Here is a 20,409-nt window from a genome sequence, read left to right on the forward strand (position 1 = left end):
ATAAGATCTTTTTTTTTTGCAGGGCTTATGCAAAAAAAACTAATTATGTAAATATATCTTGTTTATATATATATATATATATATATATATATATCCCATCGACAATTAATGAAGTTACAATTCTGCTTAGTTACATTGTGCTGCTCGCTGTTCACTTCTTTCAATGTAAACCAAAATGTGTTTCTTTGTGTCCAATTAATTGAAATATCAATTGCGTGCAAGTATGAACAAAAACAAACTCGTGGATCGTGACACCGTGTTTAATGCCAGAAAACACAGACAAAACATTAGCGACATGAAGAAACTCCTGTAGTCTGACACCTTTATGAATCATTCCACGATGTTATCCAGACATCTCCTCCAAAAGCGATTATAAAAACACGTGATAGAAAAGTATTCGAGAGTGCAATCACATTATCAAAATAGAAATCACAATCTTTACATACGTTATATAATTTACTAGTATTTTCTTTAATGGATAATAGGTGCCGTGAGCGTTATGTGAAAACTGCATGTTAGTATAAACATCAAAAGTGCTGCTAGAATATGTAACTCGTATCGAGATGTTTCGCCGATGCAGCATCGGTGACACGTGCTGCAGAGGAAAACGCAGGAAGCCGAGGGATCCATCATCATTCCCACTGTGCCTCATTCCCACTGTGCCTCATTCCCTCAGCCGTATTCCCACTGCGCCTCATTCCCACTGCGCCTCATTCCCACTGCGCCTCATTCCCTCAGCCTCATTCCCACCGTGCCTCATTCCCTGTGCCTCATTCCCACCGTGCCTCATTCCCACCGTGCCTCATTCCCTGCGCCTCATTCCCACTGCGCCTCATTCCCACTGCGCCTCATTCCCTCAGCCTCATTCCCACCGTGCCTCATTCCCTCAGCCTCATTCCCACTGCGCCTCATTCCCACCGCGCCTCATTCCCACCGTGCCTCATTCCCACCGCGCCTCATTCCCACCGTGCCTCATTCCCACCGCGCCTCATTCCCATCGTGCCTCATTCCCACCATGCCTCATTCCCACCGCGCCTCATTCCCACCGCGCCTCATTCCCTCAGCCTCATTCCCACTGCGCCTCATTCCCTCAGCCTCATTCCCACCGCGCCTCATTCCCACCGTGCCTCATTCCCACCGCGCCTCATTCCCACCGCGCCTCATTCCCTCAGCCTCATTCCCACCGTGCCTCATTCCCACCGCGCCTCATTCCCACCGCGCCTCATTCCCTCAGCCTCATTCCCACTGCGCCTCATTCCCACCGTGCCTCATTCCCACCGTGCCTCATTCCCACCGTGCCTCATTCCCACCGTGCCTCATTCCCTCAGCCTCATTCCCACCGCGCCTCATTCCCACCGCGCCTCATTCCCTCAGCCTCATTCCCACCGCGCCTCATTCCCACTGCGCCTCATTACCACCGCGCCTCATTCCCACCGTGCCTCATTCCCTCAGCCTCATTCCCACCGCGCCTCATTCCCTCAGCCTCATTCCCACCGCGCCTCATTCCCTCAGCCTCATTCCCTCAGCCTCATTCCCACGTCACCGACAGCATCTCGCAGCTCAGGTCCCAGAACTTCTGCGCCAGGACGTCGTCTTTGCCGGCCGCTGAGCAGTTGGCCGGAGCGCAGTCGCTGGAAGAAAAGACGCAAATTGTGATGACCGTGCGAGTTCAGTTCCTCGCTGTTTTGACTGGGAGATTAATATTTACATTTATTTTAAAGAATTTCTATCCAGCAAAAATTCTAATCTACAAGCCAACTATTTGAATCCTTTGAGAGTACTTTTATTTGAGAGGTTACCATTACCAACGCCATGGAACTCTAACTAAAGAGCTCATGTTTATAGAAGAAAAATACTTTTTCCTTTCACATTTTTGTCACTATATTGTAAATTAGGTCTCTGGTTCCCAAAACTTTGCATGACAATTTTCAGGCTTCTAAACACAATTTTATAATTAGAATAATTAATCCATTAGAAATTGATATGTAGACTGTGATAAGGCCTGTAAATAGACAACATTGTGGGGATTAAGCAGCAGATAATTTTCTTATAACTTGCTACAGACTATTTTACCCCCCCACCCCAAAAAAAAGAAAACCATGATGTTCAATGCATTGCTTTCTTTTGTATATACATATAAACCAAAGGGAAAAGGTTTGATCTCCACGCCACACATTGTTGTGGGTCTGGCTCGCTCAAACCACGTGTTCACCACCAGGTATCTTCTTGGCCTCCATCAAGAGGGATCCAGGTGTCGCCGATGAGAACCGTATGACGAGCTGCACCTGGAAGACAAAAGCGTACCTGTAGTATCCGCCGCTCTCCTTCCCCAGCGACGGTTCCACCGCGCAGTAAATGCTCGTCTGAGCTCCCTGGGAGGAGCTTTTGGTGAAGGGGCTGACCATCTTCATCACAAACTGTTGCGGGCCGCTCAGGTGGCGCCACAGATCCGTCTGCACGACTCCGGGGTGGAGAGAATACGTCGTCACGCCCGTACCTGAAAGACACGCCGCCGCCGCCGCCCGATGATCGTTACCGTACGACATGAGAGGAACAGCGTGTGGACAATGAAGTGAAACGGGGGGGGGGGGGGGGGGGGGGCGCGATGCACACCTTCCAGTTTGTGGGCCAGCGAGCGGGTGAAGAGGACGTTGGCGAGCTTGCTCTGAGAGTAGGCGCCCTTCTTGTCGTAGCTCTTCTCGCTGTTGATGTCCTCCAGGTTGATGGAGCCCCAGGAGTGAGCCATGGAGGACACCGTGACGATCCTGGCCGGTGCGGATCTCTTAATCAGGCCGATCAACAGATTCGTCAACAGGAAGTGACCTGGGGAACGAGGACATTACTTTTATGTTGAGAAAGCGGGAAGAGGAGATCTTACAGCTGTTGTGGAATAGGGAATATTTGAGAAGAAATTGACGAACTTTAAAATTGATAAACTGCTTTGATATCCAGAATCTACACATCAAACTGATCTTCTGACGCCTCAGACAAACATATTTCCGTCAATTTCAATGTAAATGTCAGTAGAAATTATTAATTTAACATGTTTTATGTGACTTTTTTCTTTTCCACCTACACCAGAAAGAGCTTTTGTACCTTAACCGTTCTTGCTATGATTATACAGCAGTGAGATCATCAAATAAGAAGAATATGAAAAGACTTCCACTGCCTATATAATAATGTAATTCTAACAGTACAAAGAGTATCCTGTTGAAACAGTTGCAGAGAGCGGTTGATTCAACTTCGAGGTCATTTTACAGGCTGTAGTTTGTGTTGCGTTATCCTGAAATGTGTTTATACTGTTTAGTTTACCCACATTCCTAATCAGTAGACGGGACAAAATATACAGAAGATAGTTGAAACGCAGCAAAAATGTGACGTGTCAATTTCTAGGTTGTTTTGTTTGGTCTTAATTTCAACTGTCACTCAGCGGTGAATAAAGGCAAAGTACATGTCAGCATATTTATGCTAAAGTCACAAATTCCTCAGTTATAATTACTCCTTCCTTATAATTTCAACCTATTTATGGACGCCCTCGGAGACAATGTGAAAATAGTGTAGTAAAATAAACCTTTTGACTGCGAGAGACTTCTTTCCAGACCGTCTCTGCAAGTAAAAACCATTGGAGACAAACTTCATGGATTTTTAGTGAGCGAGTTTAAAGACAAGGCAGTTATTAAAGCGGCGGTCTATAAACCTTCACAGGGTCAAACGCTCCGATGGCGGGTTCATAAACCGGACTCTTTATCTTACCGAGGGACTATTTGTCTTATCTGACACCAGTTCACAAACTCTAATATCAACACCAATGAATACTGAACATTGTCTCGACATCAGAGTTTCCCAAATGTGGCTTTCCGGGAACCCACTTTTATGAAAATGACAAACTATCATTTATTAATAGTGTGTTTTTTTTACTGCTTTTTCTGATTAATCTTATATTATCTTGTAAGGGTAAACCAGTCATTTAGAAACGGTGAAAATTTGATAAAACACAGCTTTGAGTTATTGAAAAAAAATATACACATGTTAAATCTCTACAAATGAGACTAAATAAATGCATTTAGGTGGATTTAACGGGCCTCTCATGGTAAAGCAAACAGAAGCCTTTAGTGGCTCCATCTTGTGGCTCAAACGTGTACTGCATATATAGATCTTAACTGAGGAATGACGGGATGTTTCTTTATTCTGCTAATTTATATATTTTGAGAACGACTGTGCTAAATAATAGCGTATATTAGAGGGCTATATACAGGTGAGTGTGAGAGGTTTTTAAAGTGATTTTTTCTTCTGAATATCCTTATAAGTTATGTCAGAATAAAATAAAGTTACATTAGTGATGAAGTACAGTTACGATATATTAGATTTAGTGAGAACACAAAGAGCCAATATTATATTTATGGGAATGGGTTTGAATGCACCTCCCAGTTGCAAATTAGTTCTACTTAAAAAAGTATTTGCAGAAGCTAATTTAAAATGGATTCTACATATACCAGCAAACATGTGGGTATCAAATCAGACACTAGGGGGGTGTATTAAGTCCAGAAAGTTTTTTTTCCCTGTCACACAGGTAAGAGGCGGCATAGTTGTCATTTACCGAAGTGATTGACACCGATCTGCATCTCAAAGCCGTCGGCAGTTTTCCCGTAAGGACAAACCATCACGCCGGCGTTGTTGATGAGGATGTTGAGCTTCGGCTCACCTGTGGGAGAGGACATCGAGAAGGTAAATGTTATTTTTTTGTTGTTGGTCTCTTTAAAATCTCTTTTTTTGTGTACATTTATCTTGATGTCACCTTTGTTGACGGCTTCGGCGAATTCTCTAATCGACTTGCTGTCGGCCAGGTCGAGTTTCATGCACACGACATTTTCGCTGCCCGAGATTTCAATGACTTCCTTCACGGCGGCCTGAGCTCGCTCCATGTCCCTGCACGCCATGATGACCTTTGCCCCTGAACACAAACAGCGGTCAAGTACAACAAGAGACATGTCTGCATGAACTGTAGTTGGATGCCGTGTGGGTGAAGAGCACCCCCTCGTGACAAAGGTTTAACTTTAAATGTACTCCAATTTGTGATGTGCATACATAATTGGATTCATTAAAACTTTTCCTACTTGTACAAAAGTCACATCTTGAGCTTCACAAAAACGTTAGTTCGAAAATATGAAAGACGTGACTGGATTTACTTCACTTTGTTTCCAGTGTGACTTTAATTAGTCACAAAGAAAAGCAAATAAAGAAAAAAAGAGAAAATATATATATTTTGAACATTTGTTTTTCATCTAGTCATGACACAGTACATAAAAAGGGAATACAAATAGCAACGTGTACTGTATTTCACCTCGTTTGATTTTTGTTAAATTAGGGAATTTAAATCTAAAACAAGAACAAAAAAAAACATTGTAATATTTATGCGAGACTTTACTTTCTGTGGAGCTTCATAATTTATTTATTTATATATATATATATATATATATATATATATATATATATATATATATATTTTTTTTTTTAATATTCTATTGTATCAAAATTAAACACTGATGCATTTGAGAACTTATTTGTATAATATTGCAGAACAAAAGCATAAATAATTCCCATAACCCCACCTCTCTTTGCCAGGTCGATGGCGGTCTCCTTGCCGATCCCGGTGTTGGCCCCGGTGATGAGGACCGTCCGGTCCTCGAGTCTCTCCGCGGAGGACCAGGCCCCTCGGAAGACATTTCTGGAGAAACCCGGTGTTACTCAACAGCTCGTGACTCAACACATTACAAACTGGGTGTGATATGAACAATGACAAAGCAAACAAAAAAAGATAAAATAATGTATATATATATATACATTTTCTTTAAGGCAAACAACTACTTTGTATGGACTATAAAGTAGCAGTTAACGTTACATTGTTTCCCACTAAAACGACATACTTTATACAGACAGCGGGCGTGTTCACGTGAATATAAGGAGTCCTCACCTTATTGCCTGCATCTCTCTTTACCTCAGCAGTCAGCTGATTAGCTCACGTGACACCCAACTAGGGGAAACACCTGGACACGAGTGTGAAACCTCAGTTCTAGCCGTCCTGGAATCACACGAATCTCTTTAACGAAATAAGAAAAGCCACAGGTTGAAATTTGGCAATGCGGAACTGTCAGTGTTGTGACGTTTGAGCGACTGCGATCACAGCCAATCGGCTGCAGCTCGTTTGCTTTCGGCCAACGCTGATTGGTTGAGCTTCAAGCCCGTCTTTCCGGTCTTTCTGGGGAGTGCTCGATTATGAGTACGGGCTGCGCCGGATGTGTGAGGCAGCGCAACAAGTCAAGACACTATTTTTCCCTTTTTATTGTTAATTTGAATTGCGAAACTTAAAAAAACAAACATTGTTATTACTATTATTAATAATATAATAATACAAATAATTATAATATATCACATACGTATTAACTCTGACACCTTCAATAAATAAGTTAAGTATAATTTAAGTAAGAATTAAATAAATTAATAATACAAACAAAATTACTAAATTTGGTAGGTGACTGTTTTATTTTTAAAAAATGTTTTAATGATTCTAAAGAAATAACCAATAATAACTAAAAGGCAAGTCCTTAATGGTGACGTCTGTAAAAAGATGTAACACAACTGTGTGTACCTGTGTGTATTAGCGAATAACCTCTTTTAAAACACTCAGTGTATTATTCAATTTAAGTCTATAAAAAAAAAATTAAAAAAAGCAAAAATAACGAACAAAAGCAAGAAAACCCACAAAACATGTAAATATAAAATAACTCCTGGCCTCAGTACTTCTCTCTCCAGCAGGTGGCAGCAAACGACCGTCTACAAACCACCCGAGGGAGCCTGTTTAACTGTGACACCAGCCCCTTAGTGTACCCCGTGGTATACTGGGTTATACCCACGGACAGATTAACAGGTTGGTATTTGGTTAAATCGTGTAACTCTTACTATAAATTATTTACCAGCAATCAAAGTTCACCAAAACCTCATGAATGGTTCATTCACACGTCACAGACAATAACCCAGCACACACAGAAGGTCATTAGAACAGGAAACACCGTGCCAGTCATCAGCTGATTGTGCACAAGCAAACATTTCCTTCCCTTTTCTATGAGTCAGCAAAGGAGTGTATGTGTGTGTGTGTGTGAGAGTAACAGATATAGGCGTGTGTGTGTTCATAAATGTAAGACATAAATGGAGTCACACTGATTGTAAAACATCCAATGTGTCCAAATCAAGTGTGTGTGTGTGTGTGCACTTATTCTGATTGTGTCATCCTGACCCACCTCCTCCCTTCTTTTTACTTCCTCTTCCATGTTTATTTAAGCAACAAGTGGCGTTCAGTCGTACAGGAAGTGGTTGTGAGTGGATTCATGTCTCATATACTGTATACGACAACATGACTTATTGTGATTGCCGCTCAGTAAATCATATTTTTATGTCACGGGTTCAAATGGTAACCAAACAAAAGATACACAGGTGACTATTTGACTCTCCAGGACGGCCCGCGACTTTTAAAACACTATTTTTTTTAAAGTTTGATTTTGTTATATGACACAAGAACAATCTATCTGATTATGCCTCCTCCACCCCTCCCTCTTATGTTTGCTATTATTTTGATGGGCTACTGTTTTGTCATTAGAGGCAAAACATAAGCGTCAGACATAACAGTTTACAGCTCTTACTGGCGCCGCATTAGCAGCTTCCCAGGAGCCAGAGACAATGGAGAGGCAGGAGGACGCTCTGAATAAACTATGAGAACAATCCATCAGCTATAATGGGACTATTAACTTTACTTTGGCAGATGGCGAGAAAGAGGATGTGTTTAAAAACAATAAATAAAAATACAGAGTGGAGAAAACACAAATAACCAAGTTGATTTTAGTCATTGATTTTTTTAAAAAGGGGTTAATGACATCTTGTCGTTGATATTTCACATCAACTTTGAATCGCTTTCATCATATTATATTAGTTCCAGAGCAACAGTGATACGGATAATAATGAATACATCTAACATATTAGCATACTGTATCAACATTGTTAATTAAACAAAAAGGTACATAGTGCTATAAACTTTTTTTAAAGTTTAAAGTTGCATACTGTAGATAAACAATATAAACTTAACTCCCCTCCAGACACGTTTTATGACATGTATAAATACACACTATTTCATAATTATATGTTATATTGTTTTATAGTAAGTTTACATTGTTTTCACCATTTAATACAACTGACTAATGCAACAATGGACATTTTTCAGTCAATCAAGTGCATTAATGTCACAAAATTAGAACCATAAAAAACAGAAAAGAAAGAATAATCTGCCCACACAGTCTGATCCAACCCCTCTTCTCCATTTGACTTACTTATGCTGCTACTTTAAAAACCTTCTGCACAGTTAAAGGGTTAAAGGTCGCTCAGCTAGTTTGGTTGAAGTGGACTTTAAATATTCTAACAAGGAAGTCCTTTTCGTGAAGCTGTTTCAAAGAGGAGTGTTTCTAAATGACTGGCTTTGCAACAGGGACAAACTGCGGCTGAAAGTTTCCACAATAAACAATTCAAAACATAGTGATTTAGAGAATCCCTGTGTTTAAAAAAACAGGTCAGTTTACATTATAACATCTATCTCCAAGGTCACGACCCTCACTGGAAGGTCTCATCCACAAAACCTCACAGTCATGGACATCTCCAAGGGTCACCTGTCCGTCACCAGTTGGTCCATCACTCACATTCTGTTTAGTCTGGCTTTAAACCCGCCCCCCCCCCCCCCACACACGCCATCATGCTACTGTATTTAGTCTCTCGCCCTCTTTTCGCCTCCCTCACCTCTCTGGAGCGGTTACATAACACATAAACGCCTCCATTCATTGGCTCAGCCCGCTCCTCTTAACCGATCCAAATCTCCCAGCCCTAATGGCTTTTGCAACTGCTGCTCCGTTTCCCTGCGATACCGATCTTCTGCTTTCATAATTACGGTCCTCTTTTACAAAAAAAAATAATTTAAAAAAGAGGTTCTGCTGCACACCGGATGACCGAGTCCTTCATCTCCCCAACTTGACTTCAACACACTGCAGCGTTTAGTTTCCTTCCTAATTGCGCTGGAGACCTTTTGCTGTTCCCTTCTCACCAGTGTTTGTTTTCTCTGGACAAATCAGCACAAGCAGAAGGTCATTTAAAGGTCGTCCTGTTTGATTTGTTTCCTCCCTTCGTGGATCCAAACATACAACATGTTTAAAAAGAGAAGAGAAAAAAACACAACAAGGTTCATGTTACATAACAGCTCCCCCTTCGGGGCTCAATCTGCTTTTTCTGTATATATATATATATATATATATATTGTGTTTTACTCTGAATCTCACACGCTAGTCACACGCTAACGAGATATTACAGATTGTATAATTAGTTTGAACCTTAAATTAATCTGTATTCTTTATTCTGGACAAAACATAAAATCAGAGGAGGTCAAACACCACTTCATTGTCAGACCACTGCGTGCGTTTATGGTTTGTAAATATAAACTGCAACACTTTTTATTTTACAAATACATTTTTTTCTTTACTAATTAAGTGTTCTTTGGGTAAATAGGTTCACTGACCTTTAAACAGGGGCTAGCTGGCCTATTAAGGTGCAGTACGGGGGAAGATCTTGTCTGGTCACGAATTTCCAAACACATATAAACCTCACTTCATTAAAAGCTCCTTCATTAATGAACACATCATATTTATTCACAGTTAAACAAATCAAAAGCTCAGGGTTTGATTTGATCAGATGTTAGCAGACAAACCCCAGAAGGAATCCGTCACATCAAACCAGGAAGTAGAAGAGAAGAATAAAAAGACAACACGGAAAGTCGCCCAATCGCGAAAGCACGAAAACATTTGCAGAATATTGTGTGCTCACATACGTTTACGTGTCCTTCAATAATGTAACAAAGATGCACCAGAAGCATCGATCGTCTGTCTGCAGATGCCCACCTTTCAGTTCCCTCACTTCACATCCACCTTTTTGATCTTCTCGGTTTCCCCTTGAAGCCGAAGCTCTGACGGAGAGCAGCGGCGCTGTCCAGAGCAACCTGGATGCCCTTAACGTGCTCCGGCCCATCAAAGAGATGATTCAAGAATGACGCGCGATGGCACTGTGTTGGATTTGGGTTGTGTTGCCCTTTGAAGGGTGAGCAGACAGTCATCACCCCCCCCCCCCCCCCCCACGAGCCCCCCAGGAAACAGGCGCTCCGTGCTATTTATAGAGCTGTCTGAAAGAGTCAATACTGGAGTTCAGAGCTGTGCAAGTGAACTCCATCGTGTATGGGGGGGGGGGGTGGGGGGGGGTGGGGGGGGCGACCCCGTTTTAATGGCTGCTCCACGACATTTACAGCGGCGTATATTTCAGTGTAAAAGATCTAAACCTCGTGGGTTTTGGAATGAAAGGGCGCCATTTTATTCATCCAGTGCACTGTTGAAATGATATTCAGTTCAAGTGGATTTAGGCATTCAAGACGTCTACTGGTGACTCCAGTGGCGCTTATGATGCCATGTGCATGAATACCCCCCCTAAGGAATGTATAAAAGCACGTTTAGGGCATCGGTGCCAAGCCGGTTGTCGTCGTGCATTTGATTGTGATGGAGCATCTTTGAAAGCATCCAACTGTTAATGCGATTCAATAATATTAGTTATTAGTTATTGTCCGGAGGTAGCGCCAATGACCACATTTCATAACGTTATGCCTCTATTAATCTGGACCTGAACTAAATAATAATTTGCACTTTGTTTGGTTAACGTTGCCCAGAAAGATCTCTGAAGTCAAATCGGAGTTAAACGTTGGTGAGAAACGAAAGATGCAAAAGAACCAGACAGGAAGCTGCAGTATTGATTATTGATTTTCAAATTGATCAGCCTCTCTCTCTTCATCGTGTGTGTAAGCGAGCTAATGATATCGGCTCAGTGACCGGGATGAATCATTTGTGGCATACGGTCGAGTCCTGTATTCACCAAACTCTGACAGGCCATATCTTTGAGTCCGACCAGTTATAATAATAATTACATTATATCCCATAATGTGTTTTTTTATTTTTTTTATTTGGTCGCAGCAGTTTTCAGTCAAAGGTGACACAACCCAGATATGATGGTTTAAAGTGGGACTGGTTCCTCTGTTTTATAGGTTCCTCTGGTTTTCTTTTTCTTGTTTATGTCTGAACAGACTTGCTCATGTTTACTGTCGTCCATCTTCGAGCTGCGAGTCGGTAAAGGGAGCGTTTCAAATATTATTGTTTCCTAACATCTTGCTTTTTTTCCTTCTTTAAAATGACTTCTTGCCGGGTCTTTAATTGTTTCCTGGTGGTCCCACTGTGGGAGAATCCTTGTTCCTACCCTTCCACCAGCATGTGTGGTAACTGAGCCCGTACTATCTTTACATGCCCTCTCCGCGACACTTTTATTCCCGTCGTCGTTCCAGACGTCACTCAAAATACTCTACGTGGGAGCGGCACACACAGCCTTCAGAGGCTAATTTATTACACGGGGCAAATACAATATATCAACCAGTACGGACCAGTAAACGCGTTATCGATATTCTTTACTTTTATTGCTGTTTCGATGCTGTTTATTAAGTGTAACTCTCGGAGCTGGAGCCAGTGACAGCTTCCTCTTCCCCAGACATACAGTATTAAATATGATCTTTATCCAGTACTGAGTGAGGTGTGAACATCATCCCCCTTCAGCAGCTGAGCAACTGGTCTGAGCCACATTAGACACATTGAAACCATCAGACTGCATCACCTGATCCTCGTGGCCATAAACAAACAAGTGCATGAATGAAGTGTTCCAACACCACCTGCCCGTGATTTACAGAACATCTCATAATTAATGAGAACTAAACCATCGTGTCATTGCAAATTTATCTTCAGCAACTATTATTCACCCTAAAATAAACATTCGTCAATTCTGTCGCGACAACGTGTGTTTCCATGAGCGGGTCTGATCCCGGAGCTCCGGTAGTCCGGGTCTCCACCGCGCCGCCGGGGGGGAAGTCACAGCTGCACGCTTTCTGATGAATGACCGTGGTGGCAAACTGCATCACTCTTTTCACGGATTATCAAAAGGCATTCAAACCAGAATATTTAACTACGCAAATGAGTGTCTGTTGATTTTGCATTGGCCTGGAAGTGCCGTGGCTTTAGTTGGCGTGCTGATGAATGTAACCACTGTTCATCCTCGATCCATTTTTTAAATTTTTTTTATCTCAACCATCAGTCTGTCCATGTCTGTGTCTTTGGTTCGTCTCTTTGACATCATCCACTGGTGTTGACATGTTACTAAGTCAGGAAACAACCTGCATGTGATGTTTTTTTAAATGTATAATCTACATTATCATTCATTTGGAGTCTCGTCGACATGTTCACTCTCCTTTAAGCTCTGTTTTTGGTCTCCACCGGCTGCTGTTGGGTTCCTCGCGAGCCAGCTGCTGACTCGGCCTGTCCTCCGTTTGGCAAGGCAGCGTCCAGCTGTCTGCGGGGTTGACGAGGGCAGCGGCTGTCGACCAAACAATGAGCTGAAAGACGCTGAAATGCCCCCAACAGCTGAAGAGATGTGCAGAGTCAGGGTAGTTTTAAATCCAGAATCGAGGCTATTGTGTTATTAGCTCAAGTTTGAGATCTTGTAGGCCGCGCGAGAAAAAAAAAAAGTCGGTATTTGACGCCCTGTGGGAAAAGACCGGGCCGGTAATAAATCTGACCGAAAAAAAACAGTTTGACAAGCGAACATCTTGCATTGCTTCATCATGTATGTTTAAGTTTGTGTTAATCATGCCATTACAGAAACAAAGTACATCCTGGGCCTTTCGGGGGGGGTCATTTTGGAGTCAAACATATCGGCATTCAGGCCACAAAACACAGCGAGCACATTTGGTCTCACGGCCGGGATTGTGATGGATGAGTGGCAAGAAAAAAAGAATTTGACATGGGGAATTATAACGGTGCGGCTCCCTCTTCCTACAGAAAACCGCTCTGACCTCTTACGTCCAACAGGCTCCTCTAACAGACGGGGGGGGGGGGGGGGGTCCAAAATGAGTCCAGATGCAACCGGATTGGGGTGGGGGGTCCGGTTTTATGTAATCGGAGCGTTACAGTTACGTTACAGACACAAATGACGACAAAGTACACACATCTGAGCGCGTCGGTGAGACTTTGCACTGCGGAGGGTCTCCAGAGGCCCACGGGGAGAACGATCAGAACCATCGGGTAAACGTTGAGAGCTTTCTTTTTTCTTTTTGGGTTCTCTTGTCAGCGTGGAAGTATACGGTTAAAAGTATGTACACATCTGGTCAGGCTGGGCTCACCGACAGCCGCTTAAATTACATAAATAATGATGCGCGTGTTTCTTTAAAACCTTTCGTAGGGAGTTCAATCTGAACCCCGCCAGGACTCAGACTTCATTTGGTCTGTTTTCCTGACGGGGATTACATTACGTAAGACTTCACGTGACCCCAATTGGTGTTTAAACTAGATTTCCGCACCGATCGAGTGGATTAAAAAGTGCTCACGGGCTCAGCATGAAACCACACTGCAGTGGGCCGACGGGTTGCAGCCCCATCCGTCTATTTACTTTACTTTTGATTGATTGATTTATTTTTACAATAAGGTTTTTTACGGGAGATATGCTAGGACCTGAATGCAGCACTGTTCTTGCTTTTTCTGCAACAAATAAATCTAGAAATTCGCTGCGGTGAATTCGCTAGGAGGCGTTATGATAAACATGGCAGCGTGCTGTGTGCATACGTACGCACGCCGCACACGCACACACTGTACACACACTGTACACACACTGTACACACACTGTACACACACTGTACACACACAGAATGTCCGTCCTCCCAGTTGCTCCGCGGCTGCATCGACAACTCTGGGAGGAAAATGGTGGACATCTTGCTTCGCGCATGAAGATGAAGAATGGCTTCTCCGTGAATGGCCTCGAATTCAATCTGCTCCTCGCTGTTATCATGCAAAGCACGTCGACTCTGCACCGCTTTGTCATTGTCAGAAGGGACAAGTGGTGCGTTACAAAAGCAGCGCGAGGAGCTCTTTGCTATTCACCGGGCACATTCAGGCAAAAAAAAAAATGAGGGGATAGGAGGGGGAGGGGAGGAGGGGGGGGGGGGGGGGGGGGGGGGGTGGAAACTGGACTTTCAAAAGAAAACTGAGCCAGAGCATATGGCGGAGAGAGGACCTCGCAGGGTTCACATGCATCTGAATGAGCGAGTGACTCGCCGGGTTTTAAGCCGCGATCCCCGACGCTTCTTTTTTTTCAGTCTGGCCTCAATAAAATTGACTTCCATTCATGTCCCGGGGTGCCTGTCCCCCGAGCGGGTCTTTCAGGTCTCAGCATAATGTTTAACACGCTCCGAGGATGCTGTTGCATGAACCAACAGAAACAAACCATCGGGGGTCCTTAACTCTCATTTCACAAATTCCCAGATTTCCCAAATACAAATACAATTTCTACATTTCTCATTGGCGACGAGCAAACGGTGCAACATCAATAGTTTTCCTGCGATAGGACGTTCATGGGTGTTTCGTTTGAGCTACAAAACGAACACAATGCATGCTGGGAAGCATGTTCACGCTAAAGGTTCATTCATTTCAACATTTCAAGTTAGAAGAAAGGAAACAACGAGACACGTTAAGTTGACGTGTATAACATATATATATATATTTAGATCAGGTTAATGACTACCACCACTTCCTGTCTGATGGTTTTTGGGTCTGTTCCTTTGTTGTTCACCGTGCTCACACTCGCCCCCTCGGGAGGCGAACGGGTGGCAGGTGGTGAAGAAAGGCTATAAAGGTGCTAAAATCATTACGCGAGGACAAAGGCTCTCGGTCGCTACTCGCCACGTATCGAAACGCTGCAAATTGGGGGTAAATTGAGTGGATAGTGCGTCGCTGCAGGCAACCGGCTTTTAATCACTCCGGCTTCAGAAGGGAAGCACACAATAGGAAGCCGGGCCTCGTTTCTGTGCCTCCCTTCTAGGACGTGCAACAATGTTATTTGAGGGGAGACTTGGCTCACAGGGTGTCTGAACTGAATCCAACCAAAAACCTCCCAGCTACCCATCTATCCCTGGTCTACATGGCACGAAAAGCCTTCTTATTCCTAAAACAGCCGAGAGCCAAGCATAAGCGCGCCTGTGTGCTTGTGCTGGAGGTCTCCGGGGAGAAATAGTTCATCCCCGAGCCTTAAATGTATTCCATGTGGACATGAATTACAATGTTACAGACAGATGGTCTTCCTATAGATGAGGTGGGAGACCTTCTGTTGAAAAGGAATAATATTAAATCTGCAATTCCTTAAAAATACTTTTATTTATTGTATTACTGCACTGTGTTGTTCTATATATAGTATGACCTTTGGGACGTGTAGAGTGTTGAGAGTTTCTGGATGTTTTTTAAAGGACTGGTGATGAATTATGGCTTTAAGAAATGAACAAAAGGAGAGAAGACCGACGACTGCAGGGCATCAGGCCTACAAAACGATGGATTATCCCTTTGTGGTTGGATTCAATCACTGTAATTAAAATGCACACACAATCAGCCCATGTGATGATACTGGTCCAATGATCTTATGAATATCCTGCGTATTCATGACCGTTCATGAATTGTATCCAGAAGGATTTATTTGAAAATAAGTAGAGGATGCAAAAATACGTAAAGATTTTAAATATTCTTTGAGTAAGTAATCAAGTAAATATCATTTAACAGCGATTGTGTAAAAGGAATCCGTGCTCTGTGGTTTCCATAACCCTCGCAGATGATATTTCGGCCTGTTTCATGCTCTTTGTCCTCAAGCTTCCTCACTTTTACGGCTGCCGTGACCTCATTTCTAGACAGATTGATAATGTTTCATCACATCTTATCTTCGCAGGGTGCTTTGTACTGCACCTGCGAACCAGCACCAGTTACTCATGCGGGAGCCGCCGTGTGTTAATATTAACAATATGTCGCAGAAGATTGTGGTGCAATGGCATAACCATGTTGTTTAAAGGCAGTGGAGATTGTTAGGAGTCCAACCCCAACTGTTGAGGATGCTTTTTGATACTTTCACAGTATTTATTTAGCAACCTAAATAAATAATAATACATTTCGAAGTGAAAAGCAGCTATACCTCCCTCATAAACTATAGGATTACGACACCATTTCACCATTGCACTCGTCGGCCTTTACAATAAAAAAAGGAGGGCAAAATGAACACAGCAGAACCGGAGATATCGTCTTCTTCCTTGTCAAAATTCTGCTGCCTACATTACCCACAATGCCACTCGACTGCAGGCCGTTCTGTTTGAAGATCAGAATCCGAATCGGCTTTATTGACCCCGGTTGCACGTTGCTGTCCTCGCACATATGTACATATAGCATACAAATAAACAGGAGAAATATAAAAAAGACATTAAAGACAACAAGATTAAGATTTAAAAAGTCAGAATGAGATGTAAAGTCTGAGGTGACCTTATTAAACCTGTCTGCCTCGTATGTTTAACGCTCAGTGAGCATGCCATCTCCCCGCGTTACAGCCAGTGACTGAGCGTTTTAAGGCTTTAGATTAAAGCTGTTGTTGTTTATATTAAGATAACGAGATCTACTTTCTGAGGACGGCTCTAAAGAACGACCTTGACACGTAACTGAGAACGAGACGCGTGATGACAACGGTTTCCATTGTTTCTTAAAGAAATACTCAGCCATGAGGGAGTGCTGCGTTGAACCAGAACCAGAACTAAGCCTCAGGTGCAAACCACCCCCTGAATTAACACGATTAAAGCTGGCCTAATTATTAGTAAATGCGGACCTTTGTTCATTCATAATCATCTTAAGGGAAACGCTTGTGCAGAAGCAGGACATCGGCTGATCCGTGTAAACCTGCAAACAGAGTTTTGTTGTGACTCAAAATATTAGCCTCTAAAACAGCCGTTTAGCTTATTGGGGTGAGTACATCCCTCCTCTATTTATGGGATGTTTATTTTGTTTACGCACCTTTGTTTTTGGGATGCTGTGAGAAACAACGCTCGACTGCTGAACCGGGGGATGTAAACTGTTTTAGAGATTTCCAAAAAAAATGACAAAAAGATAAAAGAACAATGATGACGAGCAGACTTAACCCCTGACACCTATTTCTCGTACGTGGCTAACGTGGTTAGCGGGATAATTTTCCCGGATGAGATTACACAAGTCGGGGTTTTCGGTTCCTCGAAGCAAGTTTGTCAAAATCACCATAGCAACACATCAAGAAATGTGAACCTGCTCCAGCGCAGGCTCATTCAGTGTAGCTGGATAAAATGAGCCGATACATTTTCCCAACACTGATGCTGCGTTACGAGTAGATTCATGAAAGTCAACGCACAGACGAATGGTGAAAGTCACCGAGCTGTGTGAGCCTACGGGTGATGTTATGTATGAATATATATATATATATATATATATATATATATATATATATATATATATATATATATATATATACGTACTGTATATATGATATTAATGTTATGAACCCAAACGCAACTATCCTGTGAACTGAGGTCTGGCTCGAATTAACGAGATGGTTTGAGGGCGGGTCGGCCTTTGAGAAACCGGGATATCCTGATGTCAATCATCGGGTTAATTTAAGCTGGCCAACAGGACATTTGACTTAGTTGAGCCACGCACGAGAAATAGGGCCCTGGTGTTGCAGACTGACATATTTTGAGTCAAACACGCGTCTCTGCATCCCGTAAACTCCGACGGCCACTCCGTGCACTCTGTGTGATGTACAAACAGATAAACATGCCATCATTATCTCAGGAGAACCTCCTCTGACTCTTCTGTTGTGGACTAACCTGTTCCCTCACCGCTCTCGGTATTTACTTGTACATCGGTTTGACATGCGGGTGCCAAACAGACACGAGTCTGGCCGGTCGCTCCCCTGCCACAGCTCACTGGGGAGGAAGCTCGATGGTAATCAGGAAGCTTATTTCTGTTTTCACTTCAAATGACGGAGGCGTTTTGTGTTGTTTGCTTTGCAAACACGGAGACGGAGGCGAGTATCTGGTTTTTTTTTTTTTTTTTTTTTTGGGAAGCCGGACAGATAAGGTGCCGACGTCAGATGTGTAGGTCAGAGAAATGTCAAGCAGAATAAGTCCACTTCTCAGGAATGAACGTTAAATACATCACACACACACACACACACACACACACACACACACACACACACACACACACACACACACACACACACATACACAGCAACATTTTGAGCTGGATTGTGAGCTTTCGTTGCCCCGGAGCACAGCGAGTCGAAGCATTCGACAAAGCAGGCATCCGAAAACTGAATTCAGGTCAGCAGGCTTATGCAGCAGATTTGGGGAAGAGCATCTCACATGAAGCTGCAGCGGTAGAAAAAACACCAGCCGGCCTCGCCAGCTTCCTGATGTGTGTTACAGCACGATCACTAACAGAAACCATCATTATCTGCAAAGGACATTAGATCGACTCATTAAAGCAGCAGAGGGGAAAACACTCTGTGATGCCGTTACGTCATTTTTCATGAACCCATTTTCGAGCATCCCTTTCTAGTTTTTTTCTTCTTCTTTTTTTTAATCCAAACTAGTTGTTTTCTTTGCGGTTACATAGTGAAAATGAATGTCATATCACACATATTGAAATAATATGCGAAGGCAAAGCAGGAGATCAAAGAGTGATGCCGAAAAGTCGGAGGAAGATTATTTTTCTGCAAACTACAATTTATAAAAAAACATTTTATTGACTATTTTTAAACCCAATTAAAATACAGTTTCGTGGCTCCAGTTTCGTGGCATGTTCTGTTCATTTGACGCGGCCGATCTCTGAATCCACAATCTGATATGAAGAACCAGCTCGGCGAGAAGATCCTCAACACCGCTAAGATCCTGTTGATACTCATTTTGAGAAACCTTTGTGGCGCGTTAGAGTTTGAAAAAACAAATTGTACAACAAAAGATAGAGCATATGGATAAGAAATATGCTTCCTTCGGTGTCATCAGTTTAACAATACACTTGGACGGCTCAGTTCATACGCACTTTGTGAGCAATCTTTGTGTATCTCTGTCTCCTGTCTCTTTTTCTGCCTCCCATCCACTCACACACACACACACACACACACACACACACACGCTTGCATCAACATCCCACAGATGTACCGCTTTGACCCCCGAGGTCTTCTTCGTGTCCAACGGTTTGTCGGATTTACAACAAACCTGTCATTTCGTATTCTCTTGCACAGCCACTGGGCCTGCAGGCGTGCGTGTGTGCGTGTGTGTGTGTGTGTGTGTGTTGGGGGGCACTTCGGTTGCATTCATCTTTTGCTACGCTGCACAGACATGCTGCAAAATCTCATTTGGTTCAGCCACGGTTATATAACCACTGCAAGGCAATTTTTTGGGGGGGGATTTAAATACATGCAATTATTCATAATGTAAATAGTGACAATGGAGTACATTTGTGTTCAAAAGGTCGTTTACAGTGTGACTGAGTGACTCAGACCGATTTAAGCCATATATTTGCACAGGACTAGCATTACCCGGGGACCTCACGTGATTTAGAAGTCAACCCCCCCCCCCACGTCGTTTTCCGTGCACTGCATTTACACGGGACAAGCAAAGCAAAGATGGTCATTTTCACCCATTTCCTAAAAAGTATTTACGTGACATAGCAAAGCAAAGTGATCATTTTGATGTCCAATAAGTAATTAAACCCATTTTGGGGTAATTTGGGTTATAATCTCTGCTGCACTTCTGGTTAGATGCCAAACTGCATTTCGTTGCTCTGTACTAGTACATGTGTAATGACAATAAAGTTGAATTTAATCTAATCTAATCTAATGTGGCACTTCTTCCACCGTCTCAAACTGTTTATTTATGGGTTACAGTAAGGTTGGGTGTTCTCTTTCCCTCTCTTACAGTACAGCGGTCTCCTTAAAAAAAGAACGTACTGTACGTTATCACGAGCAACTGTACGTTATCACGAGTAACTGTACGTTATCAGAGAACCAACATATGGTGCCAGAAGTCTGGAGCAGACGAATGACCGCCGCACCCTGAATGCATCAGATACGATGCATTTTCTTTGCAGCGTGAAGACAATTTTCAAAACAAATCAACAGTGGTCTCATTTAAGGAATATAAAATTAAACTTAGGAGCAGCGTGGACAACCTGGTAAACAGGTAACCACGACAGAAATACACAGAAGCAGTGATACATGTACATAACAGTTACGACGTGACCATATATTATATTATATTACTTTTTTTTAGAGGAATCCATAAAAATGTACACAAGTGATTGTTTAAGAGTGTATTTTATCTGTAAATGCTCATTTATAATTAGCTTTAGTCACCAAATA

At 42.7% G+C, this 20,409-nt stretch overlaps 1 protein-coding gene across 7 annotated transcripts; it reads right to left on the reverse strand.

Moving 5' to 3' along the window:
- Positions 1–244: 244 nt before the first annotated feature.
- Positions 245–6,165, reverse strand: rdh12l (retinol dehydrogenase 12, like). Of its 7 annotated transcripts, none has more exons than XM_034559690.1 (9): positions 5,972–6,165; positions 5,610–5,725; positions 4,796–4,951; positions 4,598–4,702; positions 2,614–2,823; positions 2,305–2,497; positions 1,528–1,631; positions 1,440–1,483; positions 245–1,361 (listed from the first exon to the last, which is right to left on the reverse strand). In XM_034559690.1, exons 1-7 carry the CDS (start codon positions 5,983–5,985, stop codon positions 1,529–1,531), a joined length of 897 nt encoding a protein of 298 aa, XP_034415581.1. In that variant the 5' UTR covers positions 5,986–6,165; the 3' UTR covers positions 245–1,361; positions 1,440–1,483; position 1,528. The 7 variants fall into 7 exon arrangements, with proteins under 7 accessions (XP_034415581.1, XP_034415579.1, XP_034415580.1 ...); XM_034559688.1 differs by having other exon boundaries at positions 245–1,391; XM_034559689.1 differs by lacking the exon at positions 1,440–1,483 and having other exon boundaries at positions 245–1,375.
- Positions 6,166–20,409: the final 14,244 nt, after the last annotated feature.

Source organism: Cyclopterus lumpus, chromosome 20, assembly GCF_009769545.1.
Source record: "Cyclopterus lumpus isolate fCycLum1 chromosome 20, fCycLum1.pri, whole genome shotgun sequence".
Lineage (NCBI taxonomy): Eukaryota > Metazoa > Chordata > Actinopteri > Perciformes > Cyclopteridae > Cyclopterus > Cyclopterus lumpus.

Coding starts and splice junctions, on each gene's coding strand:
- rdh12l (XM_034559689.1), bottom strand. Junction 4,952..5,609: donor CATCGACCTGGCAAAGAGAG/GTGGGGTTATGG, acceptor GTTTGTGTTCAG/GGGCAAAGGTCATCATGGCG. Junction 2,498..2,613: donor GCTGGCCCACAAACTGGAAG/GTGTGCATCGCG, acceptor CGTGTCTTTCAG/GTACGGGCGTGACGACGTAT.